This window comes from Branchiostoma floridae, chromosome 9 (assembly GCF_000003815.2).
Source record: "Branchiostoma floridae strain S238N-H82 chromosome 9, Bfl_VNyyK, whole genome shotgun sequence".
Lineage (NCBI taxonomy): Eukaryota > Metazoa > Chordata > Leptocardii > Amphioxiformes > Branchiostomatidae > Branchiostoma > Branchiostoma floridae.
In genome coordinates this window covers 268,884-284,031 of record NC_049987.1, presented here as the reverse complement: position 1 = coordinate 284,031, position 15,148 = coordinate 268,884, and the positions used below count along the sequence as shown (strand labels likewise).

Here is a 15,148-nt window from a genome sequence, read left to right as displayed (position 1 = left end):
GCACCATTACTATGCCATTCTAAACATTTGTGCGCATATTACAGTCAGTACCAGTTGACTTTTTTGTTGGGAGGGGGGGGGTTGGTAAAGTTTACTGAAGAAGTCATTTTTGTTCTATAACCAGACTGCACAACGGTAAATCAAAGAAGACCAAAACGTCTTTCCCGCAAACTTTGCCTAAACTAAAAGTATGTCGATTGGCAACTCATACAGATTTGAATATTCGCACAAGTGTGAACGGGCCCTAATAACTTATGATATAACTTGTGGTAATTTTGCAAATACTTGGAACGAATGATTGATAGATAAAACAGTTAAGGCCACTAATTACGCAACAAAAGTTTAAAGCCGTACCGCAAAACTTAGCCGAACAACGCGGAAAAGTGTTCAACGTTCAGGTTCATTTAACGTTAGCTCAATTTTAGCCCGTTCGGTAGAACGGTAGTAAATTCCAAGAAAAATTACAACAAATGACTATTGCCTCATTTATCTATTTCGACATCTATTTCGACCGTGGATAGGCCGGACTGTCTGCGGGCAGACACTGCAGCTGCCCCGAAGGGAGCCCGGCCAATCCTCGGTAGAGGGAGGGTTGCGCATTGATTGACATTGACATTTCTTTCATATGTGCACGCACCAAAGTCACCTTCCAGACCTGGTGTCGCAAGCACGCAGCAAAGTCACATTCCAAACGAAGCTCCCTTCGTGGGGGGCCTCAAGGAATGCGGGTGGTCCAGTATTAAGTTACATATGACGGCGTTGCCGCGCCGGCCACGCACCCGGTCGCGTGCCAGTGGTGTTTGGTTTCACAACAACGCATTACAAGTTACACTTGACTAACGACTAGACTCCCTTGCAGTCTTCGGGAAGGGGCTGTTTCTTTTTTTTGTTTTTGTGGCGGTTTTTTTTTATATGTTGGTCCGCGATTTTCAACGCTGGCTATGTTCTATTGTGCCGGGAAAGGGAGTTTGTTGAGGAAGGGGATTTGCCGTGATAGCGAGTTTCTGCCCCTCCCGAAACGTAACGTTATACAAAATGATTATAATTTTCCCGACCAAAGTTTTGGTTCAAGTCCGGTGAAAAATGGAACATCGAGAACCGGTTCTTGGGCTTGCAAAAAAAAGCAATTATGTATAATTGTTGTAAAGCATACAGAACCTTCTACTAAGTTCGAGAAATTTGAGCTGAGAAATGATGAAAAACATCGTGAATATCGGCGACATAATTTGGCCTCAGTCTCTCGTAAATTTCCAAACGAAACACAGAATTCGACACCCAGACAAACAAATATGTAAGTTACTGATACTCTGTCACTGCTGTGCACCCATAGTCAACTTGTTTTAATGTGCCAAGAAACGGAAAATTCAGTCCAAAGAACGGCAGCGCTCGCTCGTCGATCGTCCGAGGTAAACAAACATGGCGGCGGTGACGAACAGCGCCCCCTAAAGACTGATGCAAACATTGCAGTTTGATAACTCCAACACCATGTTTCATGGAATATTCTATTTCTAGGGGCAAAATTAAGTAATTGTTTTGCTGTTTTGCTGCATTATGAATGCTAGTAAGCTGAAAATATTTTTGTTAAATGTGTATCTGTTGAAATGCACTGATCTGAGATAATAGTCTAATGTTATATGCTTGCTTATTCTATCATTAAAAAACTGGTATGGTCATAAGGCATGAATGAATTAAAAGGACCTACCTGCTTATCATCTTCTTCTTTCCCTCAGACAGAAATAGTATGGACACAATTTATGTGTCGAATTGGTAATTTTCTAGGGTTGTATGTGTATTCCGGGGGATATGTTTATTAGATAGTGATCTTCCCCCCTACTTCTGCGCCTCTGTGCTTGTGCTATCTACAGACTGTGAAAATTAGTGCTCTTCAAAAGCTTTTGTATTCATTTCTTGATAAGATAAAACATACTACTAGTTAACTGGAAGAAAAGATACTGGATAAGTCAGCTGATTTGAGGAAAGTAACAACTTGGAAGTGGCGCAAACTTAAATGCTGATGGGGCAAGTTGGTTTTTGATTCAGGTTGCCGCCTGCTGAAAAAAGTATTTCGAGCCCGGGCTTGTGTCCTCAAAATCAGGCTTACCCTGAACTGCATGAACGAAAGAAGAATTTTTATTTTAAGTCTACCTCTTTTTGTGCAATTGAGTCCACCAGATGTGCCTTAGACAAATCAGTAGTAATAATAGCACAACGCCAGGGGTCCTCAATATGAAAGAGATCCACAAAATACTAAGATAGAGCAGCTTAACGCATGCAACGAAGGACGAATTTTGAGTTTAAGTCAACCTTTTTTTGCAGCAGATATATTGTAAGCTCCTTGCAATTCATCCAATGTGAGCTGCGAAGAGGTAGTAGTCGGCCCACCCAATAACAATAATGATAGAGGTAACGCTACGTGTGTCGAGGTTTATCATCTGAATGATGCATGTAAAGCAATTGAAATTTATAGCTAGAGGAAGGCCCTATATAACTCATCATGTAAGAAAGTGAAAAGAGTCAGCATAACTAATAACCCTTTGTTTGTTTCATTGCAGTTCACAAATTCCACTTCGAAAACTGCCTACCTGGACAGTTATCTGACACCGCCTGATTCAGAGTGGTCGGAACTAGAGGGAATAGAAGGCGGCACTCGTTCATTCTGCCAGAGATTCAATGAGAAGTTTGACGAACTAGTGCGCGCTCATGACTTCGAAAGCGATAAAGTATGTATGTCTTTAAGCTTGCACAATTCTTAGTAGCAGAATTGCCCAGTCAAGAGACATAGGTTGCATCCCTTGTTAAAATGAGACATATCAAACTGCATAAAGATTTCCAAAAAATTAAAAAACGAAAATAAATCCAATGTATATACATGGCTTGTAGCAACTTGTAGAAAGTTGAATTATCATTTGCTAGAATCAAAACATAAATACGAGTGAGCAAAGCTAAGGAGGTAGAATTACGTGGTTGTTGTTGCAAATGACCAGACCTTGTGACACCATATACACAGAGGAATATTCATCCTTTTGGCACAGATTACATTTTAAAAACAAAATTTCAGCAACATAGTCTAGTCTCATGCAACTTTCTAAAAGCAGCTTAAAGATTAGATTTGTAATAACATATGATGTCATCTTTGCAGGAGGGAGAAGATAAGGAACATGAGGAAGATGAGGATGAAGATGAGGAAGAAAGTGCTACCGGTAGTGTTGAGGAAGAAGTGGCTGGTCAGGTCCACAGTAGTCCTGTGGACAATGCTGTAAAAACCGGGCCTCTAGTGGACTTTTACAGCATTGTCCACAGGATGCGGGAGATCCATCCGGATCTCCACACAGTGAAGAGGCCTGACCAGCCTCTTCGAAGAAGACTCAAGACATGGTGCACTCAAATCGAAGACATTGTCGGCAAGCCGGTTAGTGCAAGAACATTACTTTTTTTTAGCATACACAATAATGGACTACTACACAGTGGACTACTACTACACAACAATGTAGTTGTTTACAGCTACTAGCTTTTTAAGAATTGCATGTACAGGTACATACCATTATCAGGAGTCTATCCCTTTTTTGTCTGTAATGTCGTATCTGTTTAAATAGGTGGATTTATTCTTGAAATATTTAAAAAAAACATGTATTGCAAATACCAGAAATGCCTATCATACATTGTAAAAATTATGGCAGTGGTTTGTTTTTGTTTGTGTGTATTAACAAAATATGTAATAGCCACACAAAATGATCTTTTGTTCCGTATTCCAGAAAAAACATGTATCCGACAACTTGTGTGTTCACAAAACCGTCTCGACGATGTCGAAACGTTGTTTCCAACAAGCACAAGCCATTATGGTCAAGTGGAACAACAAGACACTCCGAGACCAGTGTTCCACTGACCTAACTCAGTACGTTTTCCAAGGTCTTCAAGGATTTGAAGAAGCCATCATGTTCGAACTGCTGTCAGGCTTCAATCATGAGTCCTCCTTCTACGAATTCAAAAGGAGGTGTGAGGAGGTTAGGGTGAGTGCTGTCAAGCTGCAAAGTCACACAAGTTGCTACATGTTTGCATATCCTGGTAGCATATAACATGACTTTGTGTTTTATTATATTTGTGTCTAACATTTTGAGCCTATAAATCTTCATTTTTTTTGTTGGTCTTGGATGAATAACTGCATTATATTCTGATGTGTTTATTCAGCAGTTTCAAATTATAGTTAACTGTGCCTTTAACAGTTCTTTATCCTTACTATTTAGCACAATAGGAGGGACCAGACTGAGAACATACAGGTAGGCTTCAATCCCCAACCTTCTATACTCTCAAAACTGTAACTGATTACAAGTATCAAATTGAATATTTAAATATTTATTCTTCACACCTCTGTGTGTCATATTGGGCCTCTGTAGCTAGCTAAAGGCAGGAGGTTGAATCAAAAATTTATAATTTTGATTCTGCACTGAAGTTAGTCTTTCCTTTTCATTTTTTGCTTGACAATGTATTTCAAAAATAGTCAAAGTAGCTCATCTCTTGCCCTAATGTTACATATTAGACATTGACACCAGGAAGTGATTACATTTTGGTATAACACAAATTAATTACTCTTGCAAAGTGAGGAAAATAGCTCCACTTTGCCATCAAGTGCACCTGATGCAGATGACTTGATATGTCCCTTTCTTTACGATCGTTTGAAACAATAATGTACAAATAATGTAGTCATCCTGCACACCTTGATTAAAGATAACTAAAGGTAAGCATTACATATGATTCTGTTTTTGTGCAGAAGCCTGCAGAGGGACATGCTGCCAATGTCCTTGATGATGCCAAGGAACTGGAAGCTGCCCTGGCAGCAAAAGAGGAAGAGATCAAGGTGGACAATGGCTTACTTTGTTGTTACACTACCCAAGTAGACATGGGTTATATATAATTATGTATAATGCCCCAAAATTATATATAATTATGTATAATTATAGTATATTTGGACTAATCCCTAGAGACCCATTGACGCTTTCCGCATATTCATTACACTTTGGTATGTACTCAATAAAAATATAAAGTTGATCGGGTAAAGCATTTTGGAGTTATGGACTTGAGTCCAGAATTAGAGTGTTTTTCCATAATTAAAAAGACGCCTGTTTTATATAATATATCATACATGTACATATCATTTGCTCACTCTGTACAGAATCTTATAAGAGAACATGAGAAAGAGAAAGGGGATCATCAGCATGCCATGGCAGAAAAGGAAAAACAGATGCAGGTAAGGAATCTCATGTTATGTTACAATCAGATAAAAATTCAAGATTCAAGTGCTTAGGCATAACATTGGATTTGAAGTACATGTACATGTACATGATAACAAACTATCAAAATAATGTGTGGAACATAGTGATTTCACAAAGCAAATCCTCATAACTTTGATGAAAGTACATGTAACGTATAAAACTCTATGTATGCAGGAGCTGATGAAGAAACATGCTGAAGCGATGGCTAGTCACAGGGAAAATCAAACCATGGTCAGTAATTTCACATTGTATTCTTTTCAGATTATATGTCATTCAACAGTAGAAGTTCAATTGTCAATAATTTTTCTCTTATAGAATTATTCATTAATCTTCACAGGATTCTCAGAAGGATGAATCCAGGGTTCATGAGCTGGAAAAGCAGGTAGCCTTGCTTCAGAGACAAAAGGAACAACTGAAGAAAAATGCAAGTGATCTTCAGGAGAGAAACACAGAACTGGAGAAGAAGCTGAGCCTCCTTCAAGCAGAGCGAAGCAAGGCTGAGACAAATCTTAAAGTAAGTAACAGTTCTTTTATACAATTTATTACATGTACAATAATTTCATGATAAGGCCACACCAGTTTAATTTGTTGGTTTTTGGAATTACATCTTCCATTTTTCCCCATATAAAAAGAAAATCCCCACACCTTCCATTCAGGACGTTTTTACTCACTACATTACAGTTACTACAGTATAAGGTCATTCAACAATGTTCCAGTACATAAGAGAACCAATAAATCAAATTTGTATGGCCTAAGGATTTTATATAAAATACAATGAGAAATGAAAAGGCTGGAGGTATTTGCTTCTGAGCAAATTCAGCAGTTTTCACTCCAACATCCTCCTTATGCAAATATGGACTGTTTTAGAATTGAAAATGAAGAAAAAATAATCCCATGCGAGAATAGACACTTCTGTAGATGATACGAATTTAAGGTCTTGACCTAAAACTACAATCTTGCATTCAATCTTGCATTCAATCTTGTATTCAAGAAATAATTAGTGTGATTACAGTACCATAGTAGTACTGTAATGAGACTGATTATTTCTTGATTAATCTTCACAGGATTCTCAGAAGGATGAATCCAGGGTTCATGAGCTGGAAAAGCAGGTAGCCTTGCTTCAGGGACAAAAGGAACAACTGAAGAAAAATGCAAGTGATCTTCAGGAGAGAAACACAGAACTGGAGAAGAAGCTGAGCCTCCCTCAAGCAGAGCGAAGCAAGGCTGAGACAAATCTTAAAGTAAGTAACAGTTCTTTTATACAATTTATTACAACACGCAAGACATGATTCACAAAAATGATGACAAGCTACGCAACTTTGTTACTCCTTTTGTGTCTTACTTTTGACGGATTAATTCGGTGGCCTGTACTCCAGGACTGAGGTTCACTGCTGCCACATTAGTTCACTAATCTGAAAGACCCTTTCTCATTGGCTGTGCCCGAGTAGACCAATCAGACTGTCGCTTATGATGAATGTAGCGTGCCTATTGGCTGCGCCGTAGTAATCCAATTAGCGTCCATGCACTGGTCCCACACATGGGCAACGTCCGCTCATTCATTTACCATATATGGTGAAACGCTCTAAGGCAGGAGGCCCTTAAAAGCAGATGTAGATCCCCCCCCAAAAAAATTTGGACTGTAAATCATTTTGAGAGATCCAAGAGAATGGCCAAAAATGATAATTGGCTCTTTTCAGTAAATACCCCCCCACACTATCATGCCAAATGTTGGGTCTTTTGAACTTACTACCAGGGCACGGGAGGCAAAAATACAGTTTAGGTCAGAAAATTGCTTGAAAACGTATAAATAAAATCATTTTGAAGGCATCTATAAAGGAAAAAAATGTCTCAGGGTATTGGCCCACTTTACCCTTGTGCCAAATTTCAGGTCATTCAGTCCACGAACGACGGAGATGAATCGCTTTGAAGATTTGACAGGAAAAGAAAGAACGAAGAAGAAGAAACGTGACGAATACAATATTTTCACTCTGTACCATATCTGTGGTATGGCGGAGTTAAAAAATGAGGTCTTTACAATGATCTTCAGTGACTGTGTTCATCCTTTTGTCCCTGCACAGAATTTTGCTGCTAAGGACATAAATTTAAGTTCACACACTGTGCAACAAAGTTTGACTTTGTGAAACTTTTTTGTTTTGTTCTATCAACAGCGACCATCATCAGAAGACCCTGTACCTGCCTCCAAAAAGAGAAAAACTGTGAGTATGAGAGCATGCTTTTTGACTACTGGTATTTATAGAATGTATATCGTAGGTGGCCCAATGTGCAAGCCCGACAGTGAGTAGGATCACCCAAAGGCTGGAGGCGTCTTGAGATTCAATTCCTGCATTACCTTCTGTGTTCCTCTTACATGGTTTTGAGGTTTTTCTTTATCAATGTGATTTGAACTTGAAACATACCATAATCTTGAAAGACAATACTCATACTGTTCATTTTGAATGTCGTTATCACAAAAATGTGTTTGAAAATCTGGTGTTTGAATATACTACCATGGTGCACACAGTTTAAATGTTCATTGACAAATAATTCTATGGAAACCTGAGTGTAATACAGGTAGCCTGTGTGTTAACCCAAAATATCACGCAGTTCAGAACACCCAAGTCAAATGTTACCAAGGCCCAGGTACATATACTGGTAAATGTCATAAGTTATACTCAATGACATTTCTTAACGTGAAGAGAAACTGATCTGGTAATTTTAGATGGGGAATGTCCAAAATTTAGGGCAGTCTGGAGCAAATTAACCTTCTTCCTGCTACAAAAGTTAATAAACTTTACATACAGAACGTTAATAAACCCAAGTATACTTTCAATTTTTTGCATTCATTGTCGTGCTGACAACAAAAATCTTGTCATTTCAGGTATCTAACTGGGAGGGGGGAGAATTGAAAGCAGGGCAGCTGGTGGCGGTAGTCTACAGCGAACCCCAGCGATGCTTCTATGTGGGGAAAGTGCTTGCACTGCAGACCAGGGAGGACGAGGGGGAGGAGGAGGAAGTGAAGATCCAGTTCTTCAAACCTGCAAAGAAGTTCATGGTGAAGGAAGGGCAACCGGAGTGGGTGCACAAGAAGTTTGTGCTCGACACTAATGTTCATATATCAACAGCTGGGCACAAACTCCTCCCCCTCACCAAAAGTGAGCAGTTGCGTTTGAAGAAGAAGGAAGAGGAGTACTGGTCCCTTGTAGTTTAGGCCCCAGTCAGTAGGTTACCAAAGGTCCTTCCTGTTTCCCCATTGTACACCTGATCACAACTCTTGCATGGTATTTTGTAGACACAGTCTGTTTTGGCTTCATCCTTTTGTTTGATGTCTTTGGGGTTACCAACAGATTCCTCAGTGTGGTTTTAGGTTTGACTCCAGTAGCCATACATATTGTTTCCGAAACACTCTTTCCATAGGATCAGTGACTCCTTTTTGTTTGTTACTCCGTTCTTTCTGTTTGGGACTCTTCCCCTGCTGTTCTGCTTTGTTGAAAGCCCACTGAGAATAGCCACAGCGTGTGAGGGCCCTCTTGACATGTTGTGTCTCTAGTTCCTTATCCTGGTCTTCAGTAGTGACAGTGTTGCATCGGTCCAACAGGGAATTACTCCTAGCTTTTGGTGTAGAGGGTAGTGGGACTGGAAGTTAAGGTTATTGGTCCATGAATGTGTTCTTCCTGTACACCAACAGCTTCACTGTGCCATCCTCCTTACGCACTAGAAAAGTGTTGAGAAAAGGTAGTGTACCCTCCTTCTCCTCTTCAACCGTAGACTATATGCTGCCAGTGGGGTCGGTCTGTAAGTTCTGTAAGTACTCTTCTCTTCACAACCTCTACCATATTGTCCACGTACAAATGTATCTTTTCCATAACTTGGGTCTGCAGGTGACGGTTGCTGTGGAAGTGGCTTCTTGTTCCAGCCACTCCAGAAACAAGTTCGCCAGAATTGTCCCTACTCAATGAGACGAATAGATTCTTGGCGCTTGACATCTTTGATTCACAGTTCCAAAGTGATGTTTCAGTCGTATCATCACGAGATGTCAATGGCAAATCCTGATAAAACAAAACTAAACACATTGTGTGGAATCTCCACACATCGTGTGATAGAATTTCTGTTTTTAATTGAGAACGTGTTCTACCCACCTTCAGACCAGATGGCAACTCAGGTACATTAATTTTGTATATCATATTCAGTACATGAGACTCTAAACCTTTGCCACATATTGATGTATATAGTACAGGCTTCACTGTATCTCAAAGCAATGTTTCTAACTGGTAAGAAAGAGTCTTCACTGCGAAAACTCTGCTCCCTCCAGCTAGCTTATCAGACTATGTCAAGAGTAAGACCATATTTCTACTACAAAGTGGTGCCAAGGTGACAGCAACAAAACTGGTTTGTGTATGTCACTGTCCCTTGACTAATCCTAATACAATACTTTACATTTTAATTTTTAAACTATTAAACTTGAAGCATGACAACAAAACGACAAGTTATTGTTCTTCATATCTTAAATTCACTTAGTGATTTAAGATAATAAATCTTTGGTTGAAGCTCACATTCCCTTAGTTAAATTGTACACAGTGATTTACGTGCACAGCATTCCGGCTCTTAGCAAGATGATTTGTACAAGTAATTATATGTAACAACTAGTTTATATCATTTGTAGATACATGAGAAGAGGCACATGTTGCCTCCTTAAGTTGTATGTCATGCCTTATTATAAGTGGCACCTAACAGCATGTGCCTGGCTTACTAGGGCTGCTTGCCATGCATAGAGGTCTTGGCCAGTGTGTAATTGTTGAGACTGTGAGGGCTTCTTGCAGATCATCATGTTTTTTGTACTTTTCACTTTCACAGTTGAATTCACTGATTACAAAGTATATGAAAGTGTTGAATCAATGCAGTCACATCATGTACATTGTATAAAACAAAAAAAGGAATGTATTAATTTCCTAACTTAAAGTGACTCATTGCATATTTACTTGAAGTTTGCAGAATTATTCGCAAGTGGGATCACATTTTAAACACATCTGTTACAACCTTGTGTTGACTGTCTTGTAACCTGCATTTAAATACCTTACTGAGTCTTTATTTCAAAACACATTATGCATCTAAATTAATAACCCATGGGATAAAACCATGCATTATTTCAGTTCTACAAAAATGCTGCCAGCAGTTGTATCCATACGCTGATAATGAATGGTCTGTAACTATATTCTAAGACCAGAAAGCATCAGATTATGTATAAACATTGATGTCCACAATGTAAAATAATGCAAAAGCTAGGGAGAGAAACAGTTTGATTCTCCTTTCATAGTTTCAGCACCCAACGTTTGACCATGCACAGTGATCCTCGTTGTTATGCGTACAAGGTATTTAGAATGCTGATAACTTAGTAACGGTTCTTGGCCGTTCATTATACGTTGACTACATGAGACACGTCTTGTTCGTAATAAATAGCGTTACTGGATGCAAAATGTCTCAGTCTATTTTTCTCTCCGATATCATTCATTTCTTTGATATTCTTCGCTAGTCTTCAGTCTGCGCGCAAGAAAAAGATGGCAAAATGCAATTTTCATCGGGCAGTCGCGCTTCGAGCTTGGATCAGACTGACATGGTTTTGCATAGAAACTTTTTGAGTTGAACAACAGACTATCTAAATATCTGTAGAATGATTGCCATCCAATGTGAGTCATGAGAGGTTTGGCGTACCTTATCAAGTAATTATTACCTGATCTTCACCCTGACATCTATTGACAGTCAAAGTCTTAATTTTATTCTTTCGTGGTTCAGTGTTATGAGATTTGTAAAATAATTTAAAGACAAAAACAGTAAATCCTGCCATGGACAGATTTTCATGACCCCGTTCACACTAAAAAAAAAACGATTTGAATAAAACATGTTATCCGAATAAAACAACCCGATCCGAATAAGTTTCTGCAGTGTGAATGCTCCCAAATCACTTGGATTTCATCGAAATGAATCCTTCCATTTTTGTGACTTAAGGTTCTTGATTTTGTGCTACGCTGGACAGTGTGCCCTAACTAATGGTACGCTCCAGAATCTGTGATTTGCTCTCGTCAGAACTAAGTGATGAAGATAAGTAACAAAAATGATACTTCTGATAATCCTACCATACATGAGTTGTTGTTTTTCAGTAAAATTGTGATTTTGTGTAATACTTGTCTCTTGTGAGGACGGCTAAATCTAGCACAACCCAGGTCATGTTTTCACAGGAAATGAGGTAAATGCACTGAATGCTGCAGTCTTACCAACAAAGTGTAAAAACAACATCACCGAATCTAAATATCTGCTAGTAATATCTTAATCCAGCTTAGGTTCCCAAAATTCTGGCTCATGTTCCCAGAATTCTCCAGAATTCTGGCTCAGGTTCCCAGAATTCTGGCTCAGGTTCCCAGAATTCTGGCTAAGGTTCCCAGAATTCTGGCTAAGGTTCCCAGAATTCTGGCTAAGGTTCCCAGAATTCTGCAGAATTCTGGCTCAGGTTCCCAGAATTCTGGCTCAGGTTCCCAGAATTCTGGCTAAGGTTCCCAGAATTCTGGCTAAGGTTCCCAGAATTCTGCAGAATTCTGGCTCAGGTTCCAGAATTCTGGCTCAGGTTCCCAGAATTCTGGCTCAGGTTCCAGAATTCTGGCTCAGGTTCCCAGAATTCTGCAGAATTCTGCAGAATTCTGCAGAATTGACGTTGTTCCTGGAGACAACTAATTGCATTCTACATAGTAATTACCTTTCAATGGAAGCTTTCCACAAAGTATCAACTTTGTATGTATTACCTGTAAAGGGCTAGAAATGTTTGTCCAAAGTTCAATATTTGTCCGAAATTAATCTGGCGGCTGTTAGTAAGAATTTCTAGAATACACTACGAATTCCCACGAATAGAAAAGACTTTTAATTCTGACGGCATTCCGGCTCATTCCTTCTCGTGTGAAGGGGATATAAGGTCCATTTGGAAGTCCCACTCGGAATGGCCCCGAATGTGGCACGAATTTTGCAAATACTTCATTCCGGCTGGTTCTGCTCGATTCCTACTAATTCGGTTTCAGTGTGAAGGCCGTACCTTGGGGCCCTGGTTGGGTGGGTGGGAAATTCTCACAACAATGCTATGAGAAAAAAATTAGATCAACTCAAGATATGTGCACGCGCAGGCGGAATGTTTCCGACGTATCCGTGGTGAGCTTGGTTTAGAGATGAGCAAAGTTGAACCCGGCATTTTTCGTCAGTAGTGAGCCCCACAGAGCCTGATAGAGCTGTTTGAATGTAAATGTTCGTAGTGTAATTGTTCTTGACAAGAACGCCAGGCATAGAAAAGCAATCTGGGCCAGTCCAAATCATAGCGGCATTTAGCTTACCGGTCATAAATACTAGTCCGCCGTTCTCTTCAGTTATGATGTCACATTTTATCACGATTGTACGGTATATGGCGGCTCTTCTTGGCGACATTGTTCTACCGACCTGCCTACGGACCTGACATGGTCGATATTAGTACCATTCGTGGTGGTTGTAGTTTGTAGGTAGACATTTATTAGAAATCTACAGCCACATACACAAACACAATGTATTAAATCAAGGGATAGCGTCGTGCACATAGGAAGATTTCATGTTTGTGTGCTTTTTTTCTTCATGTTCTAGGATGGCTTGCCTCGTACGCACCTGGTGGCTGTTAGCAGGCGTTCTCCTCCACTGCCCATGGCTGTCACAAGCAGGTACGTTTGTCACATGTGCATATCACTACCGATGGCGGCATCACTACAATGCATTACAACTTTGGCTGCAAAATATTCTTCTTCTATGGTAGACAATAGCTTCATAGGGTCGGTCGGTCACCGCCATAATAATAATATGTTTATTGCAAATTCTTGCCCGAGGGCTAATTGCAGGTACAAACAACATGTAAAATAAGGAAAATACAAAGGTGCTAGGAACTACATTCTATGACTATGCTGTGCTACTGAAATGTACATTATGCTGGTTTTGCTGGGTTTGACTTCTTCTCTTTAGGCAGTGGAAGACGATAGTGTAAGTCTAACCAAGCGTCTTAGCCTAACCGACGCTTCGGTAACCACACATTCTTCAATATTGACTGGTTCTACTTCGCACTATACGGTAAGGGAGGAGGAAGGATATAAGCTCGGTCACATTTGGCACCGAAATCTTCACACTACAGTAGCGACACCTAGCGGCTGTGAGAAGTAGAACCGCAGTGAGGAAGTGGAGTGTCACGCGTGACCTACTAACATGTGTGTTCTCATCTTTCGTTTGCCACCTGGCGTTTTGTTGCACCTAGCACACAACTAAAACGCAAACATATCGTTCCTATTCTATAGTGCTTCTAGCAAAAGGCGAGATCGTGGCACCCCATTTTTCCGTCAAGCCGGACCATGTGATATTTGACCCCTTCAGTCCAACCCCGGAGGTTACGCTACCGTGTAACGCAACAGGAGAACAGCCGCTCACTTACAATTGGAGAAAGGATCGCAAACTGTTAGATCTGGTGAGGACATCCAATACGTCTTTCTGTTTATTTATTGTGCTAATGTATATACATGGACCATTGGAATCCCTTAGAGTTTTAACCAATATTATCATATAGCCAGGCGCTGCGGACCAATCAGAAGGCCCCGTTCCACGTTGGTTATGACGCAGTAACATATAGATTCCGGCCAGGCCGATGTGTTAGCTCCTTCTGATTGGTCAGAATGAATCGACACCGGCGTCGATTTATTCTGGCCAATCAGATGAAGCAATACAAACAAGAAAATAAGGAGTATACAGGCATTGGCCAATCAAAAGAAGCGAAACATATGCCAGAGCAGAGGGAATAAGTACAGACTGCAAGAGGGGGATGGCTCCTTCTGTTAACATTGGTAATGAGTTTTGTTGTTCTAAAAAGCCAAAAACTGCAGTGTTTCGAATATTTTCTGGGGAAATTTTGGTTTCAAAATGCAATCTGTAATCTCCTTACAAATGTATGTACCAAAGAACAAATGTGAATTTTCAGAAATTCGACAACGGAACTCCCACGTATAGTACCAAGAGATCTATGCGTCATACAGGAGATTGCAAGTTTCGGTAGCTAGGCTATATGATAATAACGTTAATGACCCGCCTGTTCCTCGGTGTACATGATGTCATATACTAGTACACCTCGGGCGGGTCATTAACCATTTATTATTTTAGTCCGTGGTACACGTCGTAGAGTCTTTTGTTTGCTTTCTCTGTTCCGTATACCCGGTAAACCGCCTTTAGGCGTTACAAACCGTTCAGTTGTAGTTGTACAACGGGTAACGCTAGTTCACCTTTATCCGTAGGGTAACCTTTATCCGTTCTTTTAGAACAATGTTTTTAGGGAAATCAAGTCGACAGATGATGGTTTCAAACTGTATTTTGAAAAAAGTGCAATTTGAAACCACCGTCCATCGACTTGATATCTCTGGATACCCTATTTAGCAACACAACGGATATAGGTTACCCCCGTGGATAAAGGTGAAGTAACAACGTTACAAGCTGCCTAAGACCAGACTGATAGATTTGATTCCCTTCACACCGCGATGGACTTTTACGCTGATCAATACGTGTGATGGGACCTGCGACTTAACGTTCCATCAGAGAGATTAAGTAAGGCAATTAAATTTTATGGATGACATCCTCTACAACTACAGTGTATGGTACCTCGCAAGTGTCACTTCTACAAGTACAAGTACAATTATCAGGCTACAACACAATATATTTGCTCGTTTTGCTACTTTATCGTCATGTTGACCATCCCTGCACGCGCTGATGGCATCCATAGAATTACTTGCTGTGGCCTAACAGAAGCAAGGTACTTATTTGTACCTGAGTAGACTGAGCAAGTAGTCTTAAAGTGC

General features: G+C 40.1%; 1 protein-coding gene across 1 annotated transcript in view; it reads left to right on the top strand.

The window, feature by feature from the left end:
- LOC118423591 (E3 ubiquitin-protein ligase BRE1A-like) overlaps positions 1-10,598 on the top strand; it is an 11,344-nt gene extending 746 nt beyond the window's left edge. Inside the window, exons 2-12 of the mRNA XM_035831805.1 lie at positions 2,553-2,720; positions 3,140-3,409; positions 3,753-4,007; positions 4,242-4,274; positions 4,766-4,852; positions 5,168-5,242; positions 5,442-5,498; positions 5,605-5,781; positions 6,332-6,508; positions 7,436-7,483; positions 8,146-10,598. Of these exons, the coding sequence (XP_035687698.1) occupies positions 2,553-2,720; positions 3,140-3,409; positions 3,753-4,007; positions 4,242-4,274; positions 4,766-4,852; positions 5,168-5,242; positions 5,442-5,498; positions 5,605-5,781; positions 6,332-6,508; positions 7,436-7,483; positions 8,146-8,475 (1,677 nt within the window). The 3' untranslated portion in view covers positions 8,476-10,598. The remainder of the gene's footprint in view (positions 1-2,552; positions 2,721-3,139; positions 3,410-3,752; positions 4,008-4,241; positions 4,275-4,765; positions 4,853-5,167; positions 5,243-5,441; positions 5,499-5,604; positions 5,782-6,331; positions 6,509-7,435; positions 7,484-8,145) is intronic.
- Positions 10,599-15,148: the final 4,550 nt, after the last annotated feature.